At 45.0% G+C, this 21,293-nt stretch overlaps 1 protein-coding gene across 4 annotated transcripts in view; it reads left to right on the top strand.

Annotated features, from left to right (window-relative positions):
* Window positions 1–353: 353 nt before the first annotated feature.
* The window catches only part of BCL11B (BCL11 transcription factor B), a 96,931-nt gene continuing 75,991 nt past the window's right edge, over window positions 354–21,293 (top strand). The window contains exons 1-2 of one of the 4 annotated variants that reach the window (XM_068160081.1): window positions 354–1,383; window positions 15,202–15,570. In XM_068160081.1, coding sequence (XP_068016182.1) covers window positions 1,326–1,383; window positions 15,202–15,570 — 427 coding nt within the window. In that variant the 5' untranslated portion in view covers window positions 354–1,325. The remainder of the gene's footprint in view (window positions 1,384–15,201; window positions 15,571–21,293) is intronic. The other 3 variants (XM_068160082.1, XM_068160083.1, XM_068160084.1) reach the window with 3 other exon arrangements.

Raw genomic sequence — 21,293 nt, 5'->3', positions numbered from 1 at the left:
CCGCAGCTTCCCGCCCGCGCCTGCCTCGGCGGCGGAGCCCGGCGCGGGCCCCGGCAGCCGCCTCCGCCCCGAGAGCGGCCGGGCCGCCCCGCCACCCCCGCCACAGCCCACAGCCGCCCTCGCTGCGGCCGGCGCCGGGTTCGGGGAAGTTTGGCCGTGCGTGAGGATGCGGATTTACTTCTTCCTCCTGGCTTTGCGTGGCTGCCGGGGCTCCGCGCAGCCGGGAAGGCAGCGCTGCACAAAGCCCGGAGCGGCTCCCGAGCCCGGCATGTGCTGTAGTTTGTGTGTGTGCGAGTGTCAGCGTGTGTGTGTGTGTGCGGGTGTGTGCGAGTGGCGTTTCTTGTTCTCTTGCAGGGTACAATGTTAAAAAGCCACCGCTAGTCGCCCCCAGTGCTCCTACTCTCTGGGTCTTTTTGTCTCTAGTGCAGATTAAACGTCACGTCCGCACTTGAACTTGAATTTTATCCCATTGTACAGAGGCAGCCCCAGCCATAGAGAGACAGAGCGCTCCCAGAGAACCAGGACTCCGCCATCTTCACATTGCAATATATAATAGTAATAGCCAGCACCAGCCCAGCTGCACTGGGGGCTTCCTTCCTTCCAGTCCCAGTGCCAGGCGAGGGGGGAAGAGTGCAAAGTGGTGCAGGAGCACTGGCAATCCAAAAGCACCAGGGCAAAGCAGTGCCACTTGAACTGGGAAAGAGGAGACACAATTTTGGCTACCCCTTTTCAAAAAATTCTCTCTATATATCTACCCAGCAAGGGTCAATCTCTGAAAAATATTTTTGTTTTTTGGCTTTTTTTTTTTTTTTTTTTTTTTCCCGTGTTTGGGCAATCCCAATTCTAGTACTTTAAAAATATATATCTCGCCTTTTTTTTTTTTTTCTCCTTCCTTTTTAATTTTTTTTTTCTTTTTATCCTCCTGGTGGAAAAGCGCACTTGCCAATCTGCCAAGCACTCTGGAAAGAGGGAAAGAGAAAAGTGTCACTGGCGGTGCATATCCTCCTAAGTTCAAGAAGAGATCTGGAAGTCCAAGTGGCAGAAGCAGTGGAGAAAAGACAGAGTGTGTGAAAGAGAAAAAAAACAAACGACCGAAAAAGAGCTTTTCCTGATGATTTTTAATTGAGAGGATTCCATCCAGTGCACCACAGCAGCAACAAAAAAAGGAGGCTTTTTATTTTTTTTTTTTTTTTTTTTAAAGAAGAACTCGATAAAGAAGAAGAAGAAAGAGGAAAAAAAGAAAAAGAGGAGGAGGATCGCGCCCCCACGACATCCCCCCAAACCAGTGCAGCTCTCCAGGCGATGCCAGTGTAAATGCCAGGGCAATGTCCCGTCGCAAGCAGGGAAACCCGCAGCACTTGTCACAAAGAGAGATTATCACACGTAAGTTTGAACTTGGAACCAGACGGAGCCGAAACGAGGAGCAAAATTAGGGAAGGGGAGGAAGCGGTTGGGGGGGGGGGGGGTGGAAGGGGGGGTTAGTGGGGGGGGGGGGGGACGACGGGGACGAGATGAGACGAGACTCCAAGAGCAACTAAAGCTGGTAAATGACTTCAGAGAGAAGGAGAGGAGAAGGGAATTAAAGAGGGGAGGGGGTGTGTGTGGCTAGGGGGGATGGGCTGGGGGTGGAGGGGGGGAGAAGCCCGAAGTTTGCCGTGCGTTTTTGCAGCGGTGCGGAGGTGAGGTGGGCAGGCAGGCGACGTGGAGCGGGAAAGGCGCTGCCGGCGGGGAGAGCGTGGCGCGGTGCGGGGTTCCCCCCAGGGACCGGGTGCGTGTGCGTGGGGGGGGAGTGTGGGGTGGGGTGGGCGGAGGGGGGGACGGCGGAGAGGGGCGCGCCGGGCCGGGCCGCTACATGCCGGGCCGGGCCACCCCGCCGGGGCTCCGTCGCTCGCCCCGGGCCCCGCTCGTTCTCTGCTCCGGGGGCAGTGCGAAGCGGTGGAAAAAGTTGGACAAGCGCCTTGCCTCGGCGTGACAGCCGGGCCAGGATACGGGCTGCGCGTGTGGGGGGCGGATCAAGGTGGGCAGTGAAGGGGGGAGAAACGAAGCGGCCGGGAGGAACTTAACGGGAAGCACATGGAAGCGGTGGGCCGGCCGGGGAGGTGCGGGCCGGCAGCGACGGGCGCCGAGCCCCCGGGGCAGGTAGATGAAGGCGGCACCCTGTCTGCCCCAGGTGCATCGCCAGCGGGGGGAGAGAACTTCCTCCGAAACAGGGCTGGGAAAGGAAGGAACGATCGGCACGGCTAGTCTTGAGGCAGGCAGGGGCTCTAAAGGGGCCGGGGGCGGGCTGGTCTGTCAGTGGCGGGGGAGAGCCGCGGCAGGGGACAGGGCTAGAAGCCACGAACGGCGGGCAGGGCAGTGACACTGGCTCGGGTGCCCAGCCAGGAGCGGAGGCTGCACTTTGCAGAGGCTCCCATTGTGAAATAAAAACACACACGTACCCCACGTTCACCCCAGCACCACCCCCACCCCCCCCACCCCCCCACCCCGAAAAAAAAAAAGAAAGGAAACATAAGGGGAGGGAAGGAGCCCCCCTCTCCAGCATCCCCCTCCTCCCCATTCCCACCCCTAAAGCCCCTGGAGAGGGGCTGAGGCAGAGTCGGGTGCAAGTCCCTACGCCGGGCGCCCCGCTTCGCTGCTCCGCCGCTCCCGTCCCCGCCGGGCTTGTGCCGCAGTGGGGGTGTAAGGGGTACGCCTCTCAGGGCACGGGGCCCCCAGCACTCCCTGCTGCTCTGCCGCGATCGGGGCACTGGAGGAGGGGGGGAAGGGGAAGGATGTCAGGGGGGTCTTTATTTCCCTGCTATAGCATCGGACCAGGATGGGGCCCAGCACCCCTCCAGGAAGGCCGATCAGACACCCCCTACTCCCCCCCCCCCCCCCCCCCCCCCCCTTCGCGCCTCCTCGGGACGGGTCCGCAAGTTGCTGTGCTGTGGGGGGCGGCGGCGCGCGTGTAGCCAGCCCAGGGCTGAGCCTGAGCCGCGGCGGATCCGAATATTTATGTTGAGATTTTAAAGAATTTAAATAAATAAATAAAATATTCCCCCGGCTTCTCTCCCCTCCCCTGAAAGCCAAGAATAGGAGCCATCTGCCAGGAGCATTTGGTGCTTGCGAGATCCTCTCTTTCTTTGTTACCGGTGATAAATTTCTGTTTGTAAGATTTCCTTGGGAATCGAGATATATATGTGTATATAATTTTTCCACTTCCTGTGAGATTTTTTTTTTCTTTTCCTAGCGGAGGGTCGTGGGGGACGGTTTAGGTCTTGAAAAATCAATTTCTTCCGCTTTTCCTGCCTTTTTTTTTTTTTTTTTTTTTTTTTTTTTTAATAGGTATTTTGTATTAGTGTGTGCCTTTATTTTTTAACCCGTTCCTCCCCCATCCCCTTCCAGCCCATCAGCTGGTGAAACACAAATAAAGATGCATCTGGTATTCAGCTCTTTCTTGGGGGTTTGTTTTTAATTCATTGTTATTTTGGAGCCAGATTTGCATCACCATAAAAGGTGGATTCCCCCGTTTCAACTCTCTCTTCGTTAATTGCATTTTTGTTTTAACCATCCGGTGTGGAAAATGACTTTCCTCTTTTTTTTTTTTTTTTTTTTTTTCCATTTTTTTTTTTGGTTCCTCAGAGTTCCCCCCGCCCCCTTTTTAAAAAAAAAAAAAAATCTTTTTAAGAAAAATCATCAACATCCTTCTAAATCGCCTTGTGCAATTTGTCCCACTTCTTTTCTGTCTCATTTGCGAGGAGATGTGGGGTGTTGAAAGGGGATGTTCAGAACATCTGTTTTGTTGCGCACGTCTGAATTTGTTTAAAAGGGGTGAAACGTTTCTTATCTCGTTACTGTTGCTGCTGGAGGTGTGGGGGGTGGGTGGGTGGGTTGGAGAAGAGAGCCAGGTAGATTTGTTCTTTCAATGTGATCTCTTTTCTGATCGCTTTATTTGAAAGTAAATAATGAGGCAGGGGAGCATTAAAAGGTGCCGAGGAGCTGCATGTACAATGGGTTTAGCGGGAAGAAATGGGGAGCAAAGCGGTACGCAGCTTTTCTGTCTTCCCTCTTGTATCTATCTTTCCATCCTGATGAAGCTGGCGGAGAAATCAGGCTGCATACTGAACAGTGGCAGGAAAAAATGAAGGTATCGAGGGGAGGAGGCGGTGGGAGCCGGGCGATGGGAGGTGTGTGTGTGTGTGTGGTGTGTGTGTGAGGCTGGGGTTGGGGCTGGAGCTGAGGGAGCAGGAAGCGCAGGCATTTGAGTGCACAGGCGCTGAGCCTCAGCTGCCGCCTTGCAGGAGAGGGATTTTGCAATCCCCACACTCCTCGGGAAGGTGTCACTCGTGGGGGAAAAGCAGCCAGGGAGACTGTCCTCTGTAAAGGGGAGTTTGGAAAGTAGCGGGCAACTGAATGGGAAACCAAACCATGTAGAACCAGATAAAGCCAACTGGAAGCCAAGCCAGGATGAGTTGATACTGTTTTCAGAAATGTTGCATTTTTGTCATATTTAGCTTGTTGTTGGTTTTTTGTGTGGTTTTTCCACACACACACACACACACTCCCCCCGCCGCCCCCCGCTTTTTTTGGCATCTGTCAGTAGAGTTGCATTTCAGGATGGACTGGAGGATTGTGCCAGGCAAAGAAAGAGAGATTGAGAGATGGGAAGAGAGAGAGAAGGGTTTAATGACACTGCTCAACTGGAGTTTATTTGGTTTCATTCTCTTGGTGTTCAGAGAAATGCTTAGATCCTAACTATAAGACAAACACACAAAAAGCAGAGAAGCTTCAGTAGAGTTGTGCTCCAGAGTTGCAATGCCTCATTAGCACAGTAGTCTTTAAGACTGCAAAACGAGTGGCCTGTTTGTCCTTGCCAGGCTCACCCAGGCAGCCTTGTAATGGATGCATGTGCAGGACAAAAAGAGGGGAAACACTTGGAAAGAAAAGAGCAGCTCTGGACCTTTCTTCAGTGGTGGTGTGCAGAACAAACTTGGTAGCTGAGCTCACTTTAAACAGATGGACAAAGCAGGAGAGGCGATTAGAGAAGAGGAAGCTGAGCTTCTGAGCTGCTCTGTGCAAAGAAACGTTATTTTGGTTTGATTCAAACTGCCGATTTCCCACCTTAAGACATTTTTTGTTTTACTTGAGAAATCTGTTTTCAAACTAGCTCTACATTTTACATTTGAAGGAAATGTGAAAGGCAAGAGCATGTGAAAAGCTCTCTGGTAGCAGTTTTGCAGAAGGCGACAAAGCAAGAACATTTCTATAGGGCAGCAGTGAAGACTGGCAGGGAAAGGCACAGTAAAATAATACAATTTCAGGTGGAGAACCAGATTTCCCAAGGAGACTCCTCAGTACCTGGCCAACAGGTTCCTTAGGAAGAGTAATAATTTATTTTATCGTTTTGTATTTGTATGTAGTCATTAAAAAAAATAATTAAAAAGCCCTAAGATTTTTTGCATGTCAAATTTTTGCAAATTGCTTCAGGCATCTTCTCTTAAAATGCATTTAGATTTAGTACAATTAATGTACTTTTCCTACAGAAGAAAAACCACACCAATGTAATAAACTCTTAATATAAAGAGGATATAAGCTGTGACTGAAAAACTGGAAAGGAAATTGTTATTATTTTGGAGAGGACTGACTTTTTTGTAATACCTGCATAATTGTGCACAGAAAAGCCTAACGTGCTTTTAAAAGACATTACATGTGCTGGCTTTAAATAGGAGAGGAAAAAAGAAAAGGTTATATGCTGTCAACTTCCAGGTTGCATTTAATTTGAATATATTTGTATTGGACTTGCAAAATAAGAAAAAAAATCTAAACCCATAAAATTTAAAATACTGGCACATTTGCATAGTTTCTGGTGTTGTAAAATATATTTTTAAAAACTGATGCAGAACACCTAGACTGCAGATCTAGGTTGTTCCTTCCTTTTTTGGTTGATGTGCTCAGTGGCTTAAATAGATGTCCAATGGATAAGAAATCATTTTGCATGCTTTTTCTGGTCGGCAGATTTTCTTGCGTATTTTGTCAGTCTTGTTTAAATACAGAGAAATAGAAGTCTTCAAGATTTTACAACCTGGCTGCCTTTAATAGGAATGGTTTGAGCCCTTGTCGTGCATGCAATGTGTTTCTCAGCAGAACAAAGGGTTATCTTGTGGCAGATTTGACAATAATTATGATTTAGAGGAGTGTGCGCTCGCAGGAGTAGTGCAAATTATTGATGTCAGTGACCGACTTCAGTTGCCACCTCTTCATCGGCTCCTCCCGGGGCTGAGCTTGCTGCTAGCCAAACTCTTCCATTAAAAAAATGCCTCGCAGGAGATGTTTGCTTCTCTTCCATGGTTCCTACCTGGACTCCTTTGCGCTCTGTGTTGCTTGTTGACGGAGAAGACTTTTCCCAGATAAACTTTGCTGGCTTTTCGGGTTGCCTCGCCAGTCTGCCTTGTGCTCCGGCTGCCAGTGGCGGGTGCTGGCAACTAGGGGGAGCTCATCGCCCGTCTGATGGCCCGACTGGCCCCGGGATGCGCTGCCCTCCGAAGCAGCCGCCGCCGCTCAGTTCACGTTGCTGCAAAATGTTTTCCCTGTAAAGTTGTAGTATTGATTTTCATGCGAAGATCTATATAACGCTAGCTGAGAGGGGCTGTGTGCGAGACAAATCTATTTTTAGCTAAATTGTGGCTGATTAATTGACTTGGGCAGACAAGAGTTTTTAATTAAAATTAGTTTTTAACAGTGCCTTTTATTGTCAGCATACAGTGTTTAAATTCTCAATTTGCTGTTGTCAGGTAGTGATTGGGGTAATGATACCTGTACATGATCAAGTCCCTGTGCACGTGTGTGTGTGTGTGTGTGTGTGTGTGTGTGTGTAAAATCCCACAGAGATCTGTTTGTTCCAGTGAACATAAGAACAAGGCAAGAAAGCTGGGGTTCTAAAAGGTGTGTACAGCAATAAAGCAGAAATACATCTACATAATTTGGTGTTGATTATGTGTCAGAAAGCAACACAAAACCCTGCCAAAAGGATTTGATACTAGATATTTTATCATTCTTAGATCTGTAGGTCTTTATAGCAAAAAAAATATCTGCAGTTCCTGCAAATGAGAAGAAGTGGTATTTTTTTTTTTCCTAGAGAAATAAACACAAAATTCACATCTGTCATATAGAAGTTGCTGCTGAGCTGATAGGATTCTTCATCGGGCTTGTGCTGTTTTCTGCTGCAGTTGGCTTGCATGTTGTGGATGGACTTTATCGGGATGCTTTCTTGCCCAAACATGTAATTTTGTGGCATACACAGGGGAAGCTTTGATCAGTGGATGTTTATTTCCCCCAGCCTGAAAAATTAATTAAATTATGGTATTGTTAACATAGCAGAAGCGTCTTCTTATTTTCGGTGTGCAATATGTGGATGGAGGTTATGCTGTGACAGGAAAGCGTGCTTTATTCTAACCTGAAAGAGAAGTAAATTAGGTCAGACAAAAGATCAGGGCTGTCATCAGCTGTACAAAACCCCTTCACTCTTGGGTAGAGATGGCCAGCAATTTATCTGATGATTTCTCTACTTCATTTAATGTTTGAATTGAGCTAGTTGAAAGCATATAGACAGCAGCCTGCTAGTTTGATAGCTGAAGTGCCTAGGCCACTGCTGATGCTAGTGTGCCCAGCAGTGGGAAAAACCTTCCTTTCTTCCCTTCCAAAATCCCAGACTTTCATTCTATTCCCTCCATTCTACGTCTGTTAACTTTTACCAAGAGAAACAACAATCCACCTCTCCTCCTTCCTGTTGCCTCTGCCCCCCCAGCACACACACAACCCACACACAACCCATTCTCCCCTTCATCCTGCTACTTCATCTGTCTCCCACCTGTCCCATTCTGCCAGGTCAAAGCCTGGTGGAAAAGTCTCCCTGTGAAGACCTGCTACCTCAAAGTGGCTCTCTGACTCCTTGCCATTTCATTTCTTTCTTTTTGACTGCAGTTCAATTTCTCCAGGATTGTGTTTCAGTTTTCTGTTGAATTTGGTGTCCCTTCCCCGTGGAAAAATAAATGGGGGGGGGGGGGGGCTGACTGCCTACTTTAAAGCTAGCAGCAATGCAAAAGCACTTGGTGAAGCATCAGCGTTGGCTGCAGATGAATTTATGTATATGTATCTTTTAACGAGGGAGGGATAAGGCATCAATAAATGTGTGCATTGATATAAATGCATGATTCATTCAGCTGTTCTTACTACAGCACCTTCCTCTTTCGTGTTTATTTACTTTCCTAAATTGTATCTGGGCAGGCTACACACTGTTCCTCAGCATCCACAGTTTCAGCTTCAGAGGCGGTTGTGCATTGAGCTCCTGAATATTAGTTAAATTTGCTCACTGCCTGCCTTCTCTACCAAAAAGCTGTTGCTTGCTCAGTAATGTAAACCCTTGATGGAGATTTAAGTAGCAGCTTTTCTTTCTATTTTTCTCTCCCCTCCCCCCCCTTTTTCCAAATAATACATAAAGCAGGCTATTAAAAAGCAAATTAAAGAATTAAAGCAGAGGGACACACTTCATGTGTTGCAGGCACGCGTCCGTAGAAGGAGGTTAGGAGAATATCATCATTTTACTGGCAAAAGTGACACCAGATCGGAGGTTTGATTAATGGTGCAGCATTCACAGGGACTTCATTCGGTATTTTTGACATATGCAAGTCTTTTGTGTAGTTGCTTCAGTGCAAGAAATTCCTTTTTTTTTTTTTTTTTTTCCTGGAGCAGCTGATAATTTGTGTGTGTGCTGGATATGCCAAAGGTACTTTCCAAAGACTAAGCACTAGACAGCACAGTATGAAAAAGGAATCCAAAGTTAAGGGAGAGGAAAAAAACACACTGGTTTACTTAACTTTTTTATGACCCCTTTTACTAAGCCTCTGGAAGAAGCCATAAATTCGCTGAATGTTATAATGAATATGCTTCAATGAAAGTAAAAAAAAGGCTTAGGAAAATTGTATATGAGCAACAGTGTGCCATACACAAATGAGAAATGCGGTTGCTTTTGAGCCTGATATTTAGGAGAAGAACAGAGCTGTTGTGTGTTTAATACTTGTTCAAAACTAATTAATTTTGATGATGTACTTTTAAATCCTTAGGTAAGAATCTGTGCTTCCAATGTCCTTTTCTATAGCAGTTAAAAACCTGTACCCAAATACTGCTCCTTCTCCTTTTGTGACATTGAGCACTCTTTTATTCTCCTTGGTTGTTTAGTTTTAAATAAAACAAATATATTTTCTGGGGAACAAGGAATGCTTTTATATCACATCATCACATCCTGTTTTATCTGTGGAGATTTGCAGCTTCTCCAGCCTATAGAAGAGCCTATGTACTTTACACTCTCCAAAGCAGTAAATATTTTTTTATGAATGTATAGTTTACTTAAGAGGAGACACACTACTCCCTTCTTTAACACTGTACATAGTTCCTGATGAAATAACATCTGACAAGTGTTGAATATTCGTGTGGATCCTTGGATCTTTTTGGCTTTTGTTCTGATTTGGTTCCTGTTTTCCTTCTGCCTTTCCCTTAGCTTGGTTCTTTGTGGGGGTGCTTGGGCTTGCTCTATCTCAGGTGTGTATGGAGGGTTAAACTGCTGTTTTAGAGGTTCAAACTACTCCTGCAGAAGGTGTCTGACGGTCCTTCAGGAGACTCCTCTGACTTGTGGCTGTGTGCTGGGCTTGCTAAGGTGTTGCAATGAAACTGGAGATTTCCCCAAACTCTTCCTGCATTGCTGAGTCCTGATCCCCCTGGTTCTGGTCCTCTCCTTGTTGATGCCCAGTGGGGGCAGCTCAGTGGGCTGTTCAAGAGTGGTGGGGTCTATCCAGCTGCTGCTGGCAGGTGTCAGTGGCCAGTCCACCTCGGCAACTGCTGTCACCTGCTGCACCACTGTGCTGCTGTCCAGCTTGTGGGGCCAATGGGCTGGTGTGGTGGTGGGCAGATGACTGGACGGTGCTGGCTGGGCAGCTGTGATGAGGCCAGGCACAGTGCAACAAAGGTTTGCTTCTGCTCTGGCTGCCTTTGTGCGCTTAGCACACACCTGAGAGTTGCTGGGAACATGAGGTCTCAGTGTTTCTTGGGCTTCCCCATGAAGTTGTCTCTTTTGACCAACTTGGCCTCAGACTTTTATTTATAAAAGACTCTGAGCAATTGTTTTTCAGCCCTCATAAAAATTAAAAATTGATGGCAGACAAGCGGTGCCTAGTACCCTGAGTGTGGTGCTGATGCAATATGTAGACATAAACTCAACTCTGCACCTTGCAGCTGCAGGGAGCTGCAGGGAGGCTCTGAAAACAGGTTATTGATAAACTTTGATGGCGAGGAGCTGCATTGCCTTCTTTGAGCAGCACTATTCTTTGTGTAGCAAGGATCCTGACACCGGTCTCGGTGATAACCCAGCTAGAGAGCGTGTGATCTGAGCTATTTCCGTTAAGCATGTTGATGTTACAGTAAATGTGACATGGGTGTTGATTGAAGGGACATCGTTTTCAGGCCTGCTTTGGGCCAACACCCTGAAGAGCAAGTAATTTCTTTGTGCTCACCTCCTGACTAGACTGCACTCTTTCTGGATGTACCCTCAAGACAGTAATGGTTGTGTGCAGAGGACAGCATACTTGGTGTGCTGCGGCACCCTTGCAGACATCTTCCCGTGCCTGGGTACCAGAAGCTGTGCCCCTGTGTCAGACTCTGGGCAGTCTCATCTCATCCCAGAATTGTGTGGCCACTGGGCTAGCCTGTGCTTTTTTTGTTGTGTGGTGGCTGTGGTGGGGTGTTGGGGTAGACAGGGCACCCAGTAGCACCTCTGTGGTGAAGGCACAGACAGTGCTTGAATTAACCACTCCATTTTTATGAAGAAATCAACCATAGAGGGGAGATTTTACAGGCAACGCTTTGGCCTGGCACCAAACTGATCCCTCTTCCCCCTTTCTCTTCCTTCTTTGTATACTGGGGGGTAGGAAAAATAAGGAAGAGAACAGGCTGTCAACTTGTAGATCTGCTCTTGCCTGGGTTCTTAGGTGCAATAGAAAGACAATAAAATGAATTGCTGCTGCTGGGACCTAGTCTTATGTAAACCTCATGAACAAGCACTCACAGTTCTCTCCTTTGAGGCTTTGGAAATGATTTTTAGTAACATGGGCTTTTTCACTATTAGTGGGTATGATTTTGAGACATCTGACAGGCAGAAAATAGTTAGCATGTGCATTTGCTTTAATACTGGGCATGAGAGTGTTGTTTGCATGGGGCACATATGCTCTAATGATGTCACCACACTGAAGCAGGAGCACTGATGGTTTTGTGACAGTGCCTTTATGGAATTAAGGAGTTTGTCCACTGTAATTTGGTGTGGTAGGCGGACAGGGAGTATGGAGATGCTGCTTAGCGTCCAGCCAGCATGTGTAATGCTTTTAAAAATCAAGCAAAAGATTTAGATTGTCCAGTTGCATTAATTTCAGATAACAGCATAGACCCCCCATCCCCTGCACTGTGCTTCCTCGGCAGGCAATGCCAAGGCAGTTCTCTTTGGAGGACTCTCTGGGTGCAGGGAAAATGCCAGGCAGACCTTAACACACCTGGAAGACCCAGGACGTGAGTCTTGGCTGGAAATAGCTTGTTTACTTTTTTTTTTTTTCCTTTTCCCACATAAAGCAGATGCAACATTTTTTTATTCCTTTTTTTGTGTGCCTTGATTTCTCCTTCTCAAAAAAAAAATAGAAAAGAAAAAAGATAATTTAAAATAAATACTCGAGAGGAAACACCCTCCTACCCCCAAACCCAGTTACCAACAAACAGCAATAAAACCACAGAGTTAAATTCAAATAATGTGAAGCGACTCATTTGAAACCCACAGACATAAGTGGAGTCAGAACTTTAGGCTGAGACTGGCCTAAATTGCCCCATTGGTATTAAAGGACTCCTTAAACAGCCTAAGATCTTGGCTGTTGTATTAACCAAGCATGACCTGATGTGTTATGGGCTGGACTTGCAGGCTTTTCTCTTTTCCTTTGTGGGTTTTAAATCTCTCCTGTAATGTTACTTGAATGTAGGTTTTTAACGGCTTAATTGAGTTATCAATAGGAAGCCTTTTTTTTTTTTTTTTTTTTTAAATTCCATTCCAAGTTTGGAAAAAAAAAAAAAAGAAAAGGAAAGAAAATTGACATGGATAAAATGCATTTCAAGATCTAGTCAGTATTCTGATTTCATTCCTTTATGTCTGTTTTCCATGTCCAGAGTAAGGAGATGTTATATAGCTTCTGCATTGTTGGGTGTACGGTTGGTCTCATGCTTGATGGTTTATTAAGCTCAAATCAGAAAAGAGTCGAGTTAAAAATCTTTTGGTAGTTCGAAACCAAATTACTACTGATCACAAGGGCTCGGCGTACCAAGGAAACAAAAAGCTGATTTTCGGTAATGTGACGACTGCCAAAATATGAAGGAATACCAGATGTTATTTTAAAAAAGTGCCATTGCAGAGTCCTTGGAAAGAGAGAGTGAGCGAGTGTAAGTGAATAGACATATGTGGATTTAGCTAATATTCAAATGAACTATAGAACTGAAAAGAAAGAATTTGAAACTGTTTAGCCATTCAGACCTGCTTCATGTATCCACAGACTCATGGTCAGGGCCCTTACCAAAGGCAGCAGTTTTGCTATGTTTTCTGAAGAGCATGATTTAAATTGCTGGGGGAAAAAAAATAAAATTCCCCACAGCAAAAAGATAATAACATTGAGATTTGTGCTTTTCTCTTTATTTGTTATAGATATATCTAAATGCCAAAACTCAGCCTTCGTAATTTAAGATACAGACTTTAATCTGAAGGCTTTACAGGAATGTTAGACAAAACAAGAAGTTTTCTCCCTCTGCCACTCTTTTTCCTTAGGACCCTCGATTCATTTCCTGTTTTCATGTTGTCTTTTCCAGCTCTTTGTCCCATCTCCTGTGTGTGTGTCTGTGTGCCTATGTGTGCCTCTCTGTATGGTTTTTTTTCTTTTAATATTTTGACACACTGGTCCCATTTAATAGGAATTCTTCCTAGAAATAGTGCACACATTTCTAAAGGACCCTTTTCACAGTCCTTTTTCTTTTGGCTCTAAAATGATGTATATGTAATTGGTAATTAAAGGTGCAAGCTCTCTTCAATATAAACAATATTGCTCAATGTTAGATCATTAAAGGGAACCGCAGCACTAAATAATTGCATCGTGACACACTGTTTGCAGGCATCCGCTCCCTTCCCAGCAGTCCCTGTTTAGTATAGGGTTATGGTTACATTTTCACTTAGGCAAGGAGGCATTTTTAATGATATAAATTGGTAAATTAATTATGTAGTATTGCTATCAAACTCCTTTTAAACTTAAGGGGAAAAAGGTAGTTAATGGTTTTCAGAAAGAGTATTGTGCTGTGTATTTGGTAAGCTTGGTGCGAGTTAGAAAACTTTCCTGTTCCTGTCCTCTGCTGCAGTAGGATGGTCCATGCTCAGGCACTTCTCTGGGATTCCCATCCTTGTCCTGCTGCCGCTGGTGTTGCTGCTGCCTTCCGCTTTGCTATTAGGGAGCTCTGATGCAGCTTGTAGTATACCAATTAATTATTTATTCTGGAACACGAAAATGGGGATGTTTCTTTTTCTAAACTATTTTTTTAAGGCTCAGGTTTGTTTGTGGGTTTGGTTTTTTTGTTTTGTTTTGTTTTGTTTCCTTTTTTTGTGGCCACATAATACATTTTACCTTTTACCTCTTGTCTCTTTCCTATGTGGTTTTTTTTCTTGGTTTTTTTTTTTTTTTTTTTTTTTTTGTGGGTTTGTTTGTTTGTTTGTTTGTTTGTTTTGCGATTTGCTGAAGAGTGGGACAAAAGTCTTTTTGTTTGTGCCAGGAGAATCTAGATCTGGATGATAACATCTGTTTATCTCAGTCTTACTTCTTTGAGATAATTGTGTCACTTGCTTTCCCCAGGAAATCCATAAGCAAATCGCTTGAGCTAGTGGCGAACCTTTTTCCTCCTATTCCTTTAATCCTGATTCGATTAGAGGTCTCACTCACTGATTTACATACTGTTAGTTCCTCCGTTTTGTTCAGCCCAAATCCTATAGTTCTTGCAGAGGCAAAACAGCCTTAGGCAAAAGTCAGTGGAAATTTTGCCTGAGTAAAGACCAAGGTTTGTATGATTTGGCAGTTACATGGCAAAACAAAAGAAAACAAACCAAACCCCATATTTTGTCCCAGAAATGGATTGTGATCTGTAATTATTTTATAATGTAAAAATTATCTTCTTAAGTACCCATTATAAACGCACTGTGTTTTATTAATTGTGAAATGAGAAGTTGCTTATTTCTTTGAAACTGATGCAGGTCACTTAGAAATGCTTTCCCAGTCTTTGGGGGTAATGCTATGAAATCCAGCAGATCTACAGGCAAGATTTAAACAAAAAAACTTCTGTTAACCTATATAGCAACTGCAAGGTTATTTGACATAGAAAGCAAAACAGAGTGGAAGATTTCAGTTTCAGCCAATATTCCAGTATGTTAAATAAGTCCCTCATTCTCTTTTCCACTGTACACACTTTTGAAACCCCTTAATGTCTCGTGAGACTTACCCTGCTTACCTTACTCTTGCAAATAGTTTTCTGTAATTTGTTCTAATGGGTGGTCATTTAACTTTGTGAGTATGTTTATAGTGGGACAAGGTGGTACTAGTTTTGTATGCTGCAAGGAGCCTGATCCTGCTTGTTTGAAACATACAAGCTTTCCCCTTGCGTCTGAAACTGGAGAAGAGATTTAGGTGCATAATCTTTACTGGATGGGGCCTTGGCCAGATGGCTGGGAGACGCAGTGGGAATGAGAAGGTGGGATAAAATGAGAGGAACTATTTAAGAAAGTGAGTCAGGGCTCGAATATTTGCAAAACGGCTCTTTGCTGATAGCCTTGCAGCTCCGACAGCAGTGGGAAGGAGCTGTCAGGAAAGCTATGCCAGGTCAGCCTTTCCATTTTGTTTCAGGCAGGCTTGGTTGCAAAATGCATTGAAATCATTCTGGGAGAGTGGAAAAGCTGAAAAATGAAAGAAAGATCTAATCGGGCTTGGCTTCTTTGAGGGGGTGGGGAGAGGCTGGGCCTCTCAAGATGCATCCTTCAGAGTCTGTGAACACTCAAAGCAATCTCTTTCTCTTTTCCCCTTGTCCCTTTCCTCCCTCTTTTTCCTTGTCCATGTAAAGCAGAGGCTGACCATGTGGAACCGGCACTCGCCGACGAGGATGAGAGTCTGGCAATAGCAGAGCCAGGTGGCATCAGCATCACCACAGGTGGGACAGACCCTGACTTGTTAACCTGTGGACAATGTCAGATGAACTTCCCGCTGGGAGACATCTTGGTTTTTATAGAGCACAAGAGAAAACAGTGCAATGGCACTGGTGGTGCCTGCTATGAAAAGAGCATGGACAAGAGCAGCCCTCCCCCTTCCTCACGTGCCGAGCTCAGGAAAGTGTCAGAGCCAGTGGAAATCGGGATCCAAGTCACACCCGATGAAGAAGACCGTCTTCTCACGCCTACAAAAGGAATTTGCCCCAAGCAGGAGAACATTGCAGGTACAGCATGTTTTACACTCAATCAACTGCCTAGGTAATCTTTTAACGAGAGCCCTCTAGAAAGTGCAATGAAACAGAAACTTCAGTAACAGGTCTCTATAGGACCCATCAGTCTGGAGGATCCTCATGGCTCTGCAGGGCTGTCCACCTCACATTCAATTCAGTGCAGCTGTGTGTTCAAGGCCAGGTCCCAGAGAGAGAGGCCTCTTGATCTGGGAGAGCTAAAGGGCAGTCTGTATACATAATAAAAAGCAGAAAGTTTGGGTCAGAAACCATTTCAGGAGCGTTTCTAAGCCAATAGTAGTGGTAGAAGGATAGGGGTCTTTGGTGTGATGCTCAGTTCAGTTCAGATACCCTTTGTCACATGCAGACCCAGTGGGAAGGGCCAAATCCTGACCCCACTGAAGTCAGTGAAAAAAGTCTTCCTGCTGACTGCAGGGGTAAGTTTTGCTGTGAGTGTTAAAGCAGGAATTCATTAAGTCCTTGCTTGATCCTTCTGCTGGGGTGTATGTCAGGTCTGCATTGCTGCCTGTGCTGTCTCTTCTGGATCTCTGCAGATGGCTGGATTTGGGTGGGTGACACTTCCATTCATATGTACACCCCAGATGGGACTTTTGAATGAGGAGACAAGAGCACAAGTTGGCCTGGGTGAATAAATGGTGTTTCTTTTTCTAAAACTATCTTACATGGTGCAGTTAGTATTTACTCACCGGACCTCCCTGACTCAGAGGTGAGCAGGTGGGTGACGGTGTCCATCTGGGGGAGCTGCTATGCAGCAGCTCCCAACATGGGATAATTTTCATCATGCAGGACCTTTCTTCCCCTCTGCAGTGGTGTGTTCCTTTGCAGTGGGGTAAAAGGAAGGATCTGCTCCATTATAGTGAGTGGAGGTTTTACGTTATACAGCAGCATCTTCTCTCAAATGGGCTTTTCTTGTTCAAATCAACTCTGTCCCATACATACGACCAGTGGCAATTTGTCTTTGCTGCAGCTACCCCAATTTCTCTAGGAGCTGTCCTATGAACTGATAGTCCAGGATCCTGCTTGTAGTAGAGATGTTCCTATGAGGGAACATCCTTAGAAGACTTGTGAGAGGATTGTGTCTTTACAATTGAAGATTAAGAGATGCCCACTTTTATCACTTGAGCTCTCAGAGTCAGTCCCTAGTGTCTCTGACAGGCTTGGTTGTTGCATAAATGAGCATGTGGGCTTTGAGCTGTTGCAGTTATCAGATCTCCAGGTGATCTACACGTTAGGAGAGGGCATATGCCACCTATTGACTATCTTGTTGTCTTCTAGCCATCTTTTTTGGGTGCAGTCACCATCTCGACAAGAGCGAGTTAGTAGCCTTGGAAACATTAGCAGCGGCAGCGTGTGCCGTAGTGTTGTAAGCGACCCTACTGCAAGACCCGACCTTGTCCTTTCCTCAGTGTTTTTCAACTTTCCCCGTCCTTTTGCACTTATGAATGCACTTCTTGGCAGAGATGACTGCCTCATGGTGTTGCAGCTTTGAGCACTAGATTTCTTTCCCATTTAGTGGGAGCAGAAAAGAAGTATCTAGAACTTTCTCCTCCGGTCTGCTGAAGGTCTGCTGAATGGTGCTGAGCACTTGCAATAGCTGTTGATGTCTGTGCAAGCTGATGGCACTCAGTCCGTTGCAGAGGGTACCCAGTACCAACCCAGTACCAGGAAACCTATGCTCTGTCCAGATCTTATTTCCTGATATGATGTGCTCAAGTTCAGTCCATAGTGAAATACACCAATGGCTGTGCCCATCACAGAGAGTGCTATTCTTTCTCAGCTTCTGGGGGTCAGCATGAATATAGCTGATGCTTTTGCCATGCAGAAAATGTGCTGGGAGAGGGGGTGAAGGAGATGTTCATATATGGAAAAGGCATAAAAAATATTTAAAAGCCAATCTGGAGCACTTAATCTCTTCCAGACTAAACTGAGTATCAAATGAAAATATGTAGGAAAGATTTTGAATTGAGAAAAATAAAAGGGTTTATTACTTGATTGGCATTTTCTCAGCAGTGCACAGAGATAGGGACATCCACTAAACAGTGCAGTAATAATGCTTTCTCAATTAGGAGCCCAGCTCTGAGATAAAAAGGTGCAGTGTCCTTCCACATTTTTTTTAATAGCAGCGGATAGTTTTCAATAGTAGGATAAAAGCCTCACATTACTGCCATGGAGGGTAGCCATGAAAAACCCACAGAAGTCATTCACTGGAAAGGCTTTAGTGGGATATACCAAACCCCTTATTTATATTTCAATAGAAAGGCTTTCTGCATTAGCCAAGAAAATCAGAATCTGCATTTAACATTAAAGGTATTTCCCAGTGAGCGGCTGTAGAGCATTGTTGTTAGATTTGTTAAAAAAAGAGGCTAAATACGATTTCATAAAAGGGAAACTTAATCTCTAAGGCAGCTTTCTCCCACCCTGCCACCCCCTCCCTTTATTTTTTTTTATTTTTTTGGTAATAATGCAACAGCCTACAGTATTTTTACTTTATATGTGACGAAAGATATTCTTAGCCTTTCTGTACTGCTACAGGAAGAATGAATTTCTTTATTCCACCAAGAAATATGTAAAATAATCCCTTAGAAGTATGGGGAGATATGTTTGTTCAAAGCATTTAAAATGTTATTTTAATCAAAGGCACAAAACACTCTACATGCTGTGTCAGCTAAAGGAGACCATTACATTTTAACAGCAAATCATGCTCTTTTTCCCTCTTTTAGTCACCCCCCCATACTTTGAAACTTACTTTTTTTTATTTTATTTTATTAAATAAAAAGGCAAAAAAGATTAAAGAATAAAAACTTCAGTAGCTCAAATGTATAAAGTAATTTAATATGGTGGAAGCATTAATTATTTTAGCTTAATTGAATTCTGAGGACTGCAGTAGTTGCATTTTTGTAGACAAGCTCTGTTTATTACTTCTTTGTGTAGATTAACAGTAAAGGAAACATAGATAAGTTTTGGTTATTTATTGTAAAATAAATGTGTCAATTCATGTGTAAAGCAAGCTGTTCAAAGATAATTGAGTCTTTATATTTGAAGAGGGAAACCAGAAATCACCCACTCACCACTCCATCTCCCTGAAATGTGCTGCCACCTCTGCTGCCCTCAAATAGGTTTCAGCTTCTCTCCTTGATCTTGCATTATTTCTGTAGACCTTCTTATTTGGTCGAAATGATTTGCACAGCCTTCTGCGGTGTGACAGCTGCCAAATCTTACAGCTTCCCATGACTGAGTGTAGTGAGGGTACGTCAAGTGCTGAGCTTGACTCTGCCATTGCACCTCTCTTTCTCCTGGGCGTGAGGATGTTGGGATGCTGGACTGTGCTGAGTATTCACCCTAGTGCAGAGTGCTCCAGAGTCCTGAGGTCTTTCCTTCTCTCTCTTTTTTTGCCTTTCTTTTTTAATTTCTTTCTTGGTAACTCTGCTTGATCTGGTCAATGAATTCCTCCTGACCCTGTAACAGACCTTACACTGCTTTGAGCGAGGCCGGGAGAGCTCCAGGAGTCTGCAAGAATTTGCATGCACACAATGCAGATCTCCAGCTAACATTTCTAGCTATCAATGGAGACAAAAGCAACTTTATCTCCACAATCAGGTTTTAAAGACCTTCTGATAATGAAGTCTATCATCTTTCCCTGACTGGTAACTTGCAAATCCAAGCTTTTCAAGGTGCTTTCACTTAGTTACCACTGTCCATAAGGTGTGTGGTAGCATGTTAGTTGGCACTGGGAGGACGTGACTTGCTTAGGAGCAGTTTGTCCTGTAAAGCTTTTTTTCTTTTTTTTTTTTTTTTTCAAATTGGCTGACCCGTTTGAAAATCAGTTCTGCCGCTTGTACAGAGGGTGTGATAGTATCGAACAGATGAACCAGATTGTCGCACAGCAAAACACAGCCAGGCCAATCAGTCGGCTAGGAGTTATCAGTCACTGCTTCTTTCACTTCACTGCTGGCAGGTATTTTGGAAAAAATTAGACCACTGTCGTATTTTATGCTTCTTTTTATCTTTCATATTTATCAGATCTTAGGTGACCTGTTCTGGCTGAAGAAGGCCATGGGGAGTGGCTCTTGCTGTCCTTGACTGATGATATCTCCTGTCTTTCTCAGAGCCCTGATGGCCTTGTGGGCCACTAAGCTGTTCTTCAGCAAGACACTCTGAAATGATTCAGATTAATGAAAATGTAGCAATTGGTTTGTTTTTAATGTTGGATGGTTTCAGAGAACCACAGCAGAGAAGGGAGCCTCAGTGGGTCAGGCACCACTGGACCAGACTTTCTTCAGCTTCGCTGGCTGATCTGCATGCTCTGGGCATTGTCCCCTCACAGACAGAGAACCATAACCAGCAGCAGAGGTTCATTAAAACAGTGTAGTTAATTTCTGCAAAGAAGGTGCTAGGAAAGGGGAATAGGTTGATTGGAATTCCTCATTCATCCCATCCGGGCTGCCACTGCTGGGCTCCATACATTATGCACTTGAACTAGATGTGCATCATGAAAAAAGGCTCCCTGTCAGATGCAGGATTTAACTGCAACCCTTGCTCCATGAATGTTCATTTCAGGCTTTTGAATGGTAAAACTGCCAGTGAGAGAAACTAAATAACTTGCATGTGCTGGAAGCCAGAGATAAACACCGCCGCAGGTTGCCATGAAATAGGCTATTTGATATATTTAGAATTGTTATTTTTCTCCAAATTAAGATTAGTTAAATCCATGTGTGTTGTGTGAGTGATTGTTAACTCAATGGCATGGATTATCCTTTTTTCAAATCGTGACAGCTAATTATTATTGCTGTCTACCCCGAGACATTCACTTACAATGTACCATTATGGACTTGCGCACCCATATTAACTGTAGGACTCAGCCATCATGATGCCTTCACACGTGAGGAGAAGAGAACGTGAGCTGAAAAAACCCAAGGCAAGTGGTGGCAGTGTCAGGCAGGTTGGGAAGAGGTGTCCAGAGCAGCACCAAGATGGCTTGGGGCATGGAGGCCAACCCTTTCCTGAGGCCACCATGGCACTGGGTCCTGCTGCCAGCACCTCCCCTGGGTGAGAGGTCTTGCAGAACCTGACTTTTCAAAGCTAGGCCAGGAAAAACACTATGTGAAAAAGAAGCATGTGGTAATAGTGCCTGAGAAACTTGGGTTGTAGCTGCAATCTTTTTTCATGAAGCTTTTCCAGGCTTGTTTCTTCCCTTGCATTTGCCTGTCTTTCCCTGAATGCAGAGGAGTTACCTGGCCTCCTCCTTTTCCATGTCTTCACCAAGTATTTAGCAACATGTTTTGCTAATGGTGTTGCTGAGCAGTACGGGCTGGGGGGACACAGGACACACAGATGTGGCAACCAACGCTCCCCAGAGAACAGGGTTAACAAGCAAGTCTTCTGTCCCAAGGGTCTCAGTTGAGGTCCTGACTTCAGTCGTGGAGAGAAAAACAAGCTAGGTGATCTCACCCAGAGCCCTGCTTGCACCATGGGCAGGGTGGGGGACATGATGGAGAAGCCTGGCACTTCTCCAGGGGCAGGGCACCCCCAGCACATGGGAGGGGTCCACAGTGGCAGCTTCCCTGGTTTGCGGCAGCTTCAAGCAGCAAAAGGGTGTGCCAAAATGTTAACGGTTTAATGTTTTAAAGCTGCTGGGGAGGCCAGATGGAGATTCTCCAGGTTATGTGATCCAGGTTATGTGATCCTCCCTTTAGGGGATC

This window comes from Melanerpes formicivorus, unplaced genomic scaffold (assembly GCF_026170545.1).
Source record: "Melanerpes formicivorus ecotype bairdi unplaced genomic scaffold, bMelFor1.0.p_v2 SCAF_48, whole genome shotgun sequence".
In the NCBI taxonomy this organism is placed as follows: Eukaryota; Metazoa; Chordata; class Aves; order Piciformes; family Picidae; genus Melanerpes; species Melanerpes formicivorus.
The sequence above is the reverse complement of the archived record's forward strand: the minus strand, read 5'-3'. Positions and strand labels throughout refer to the sequence as shown.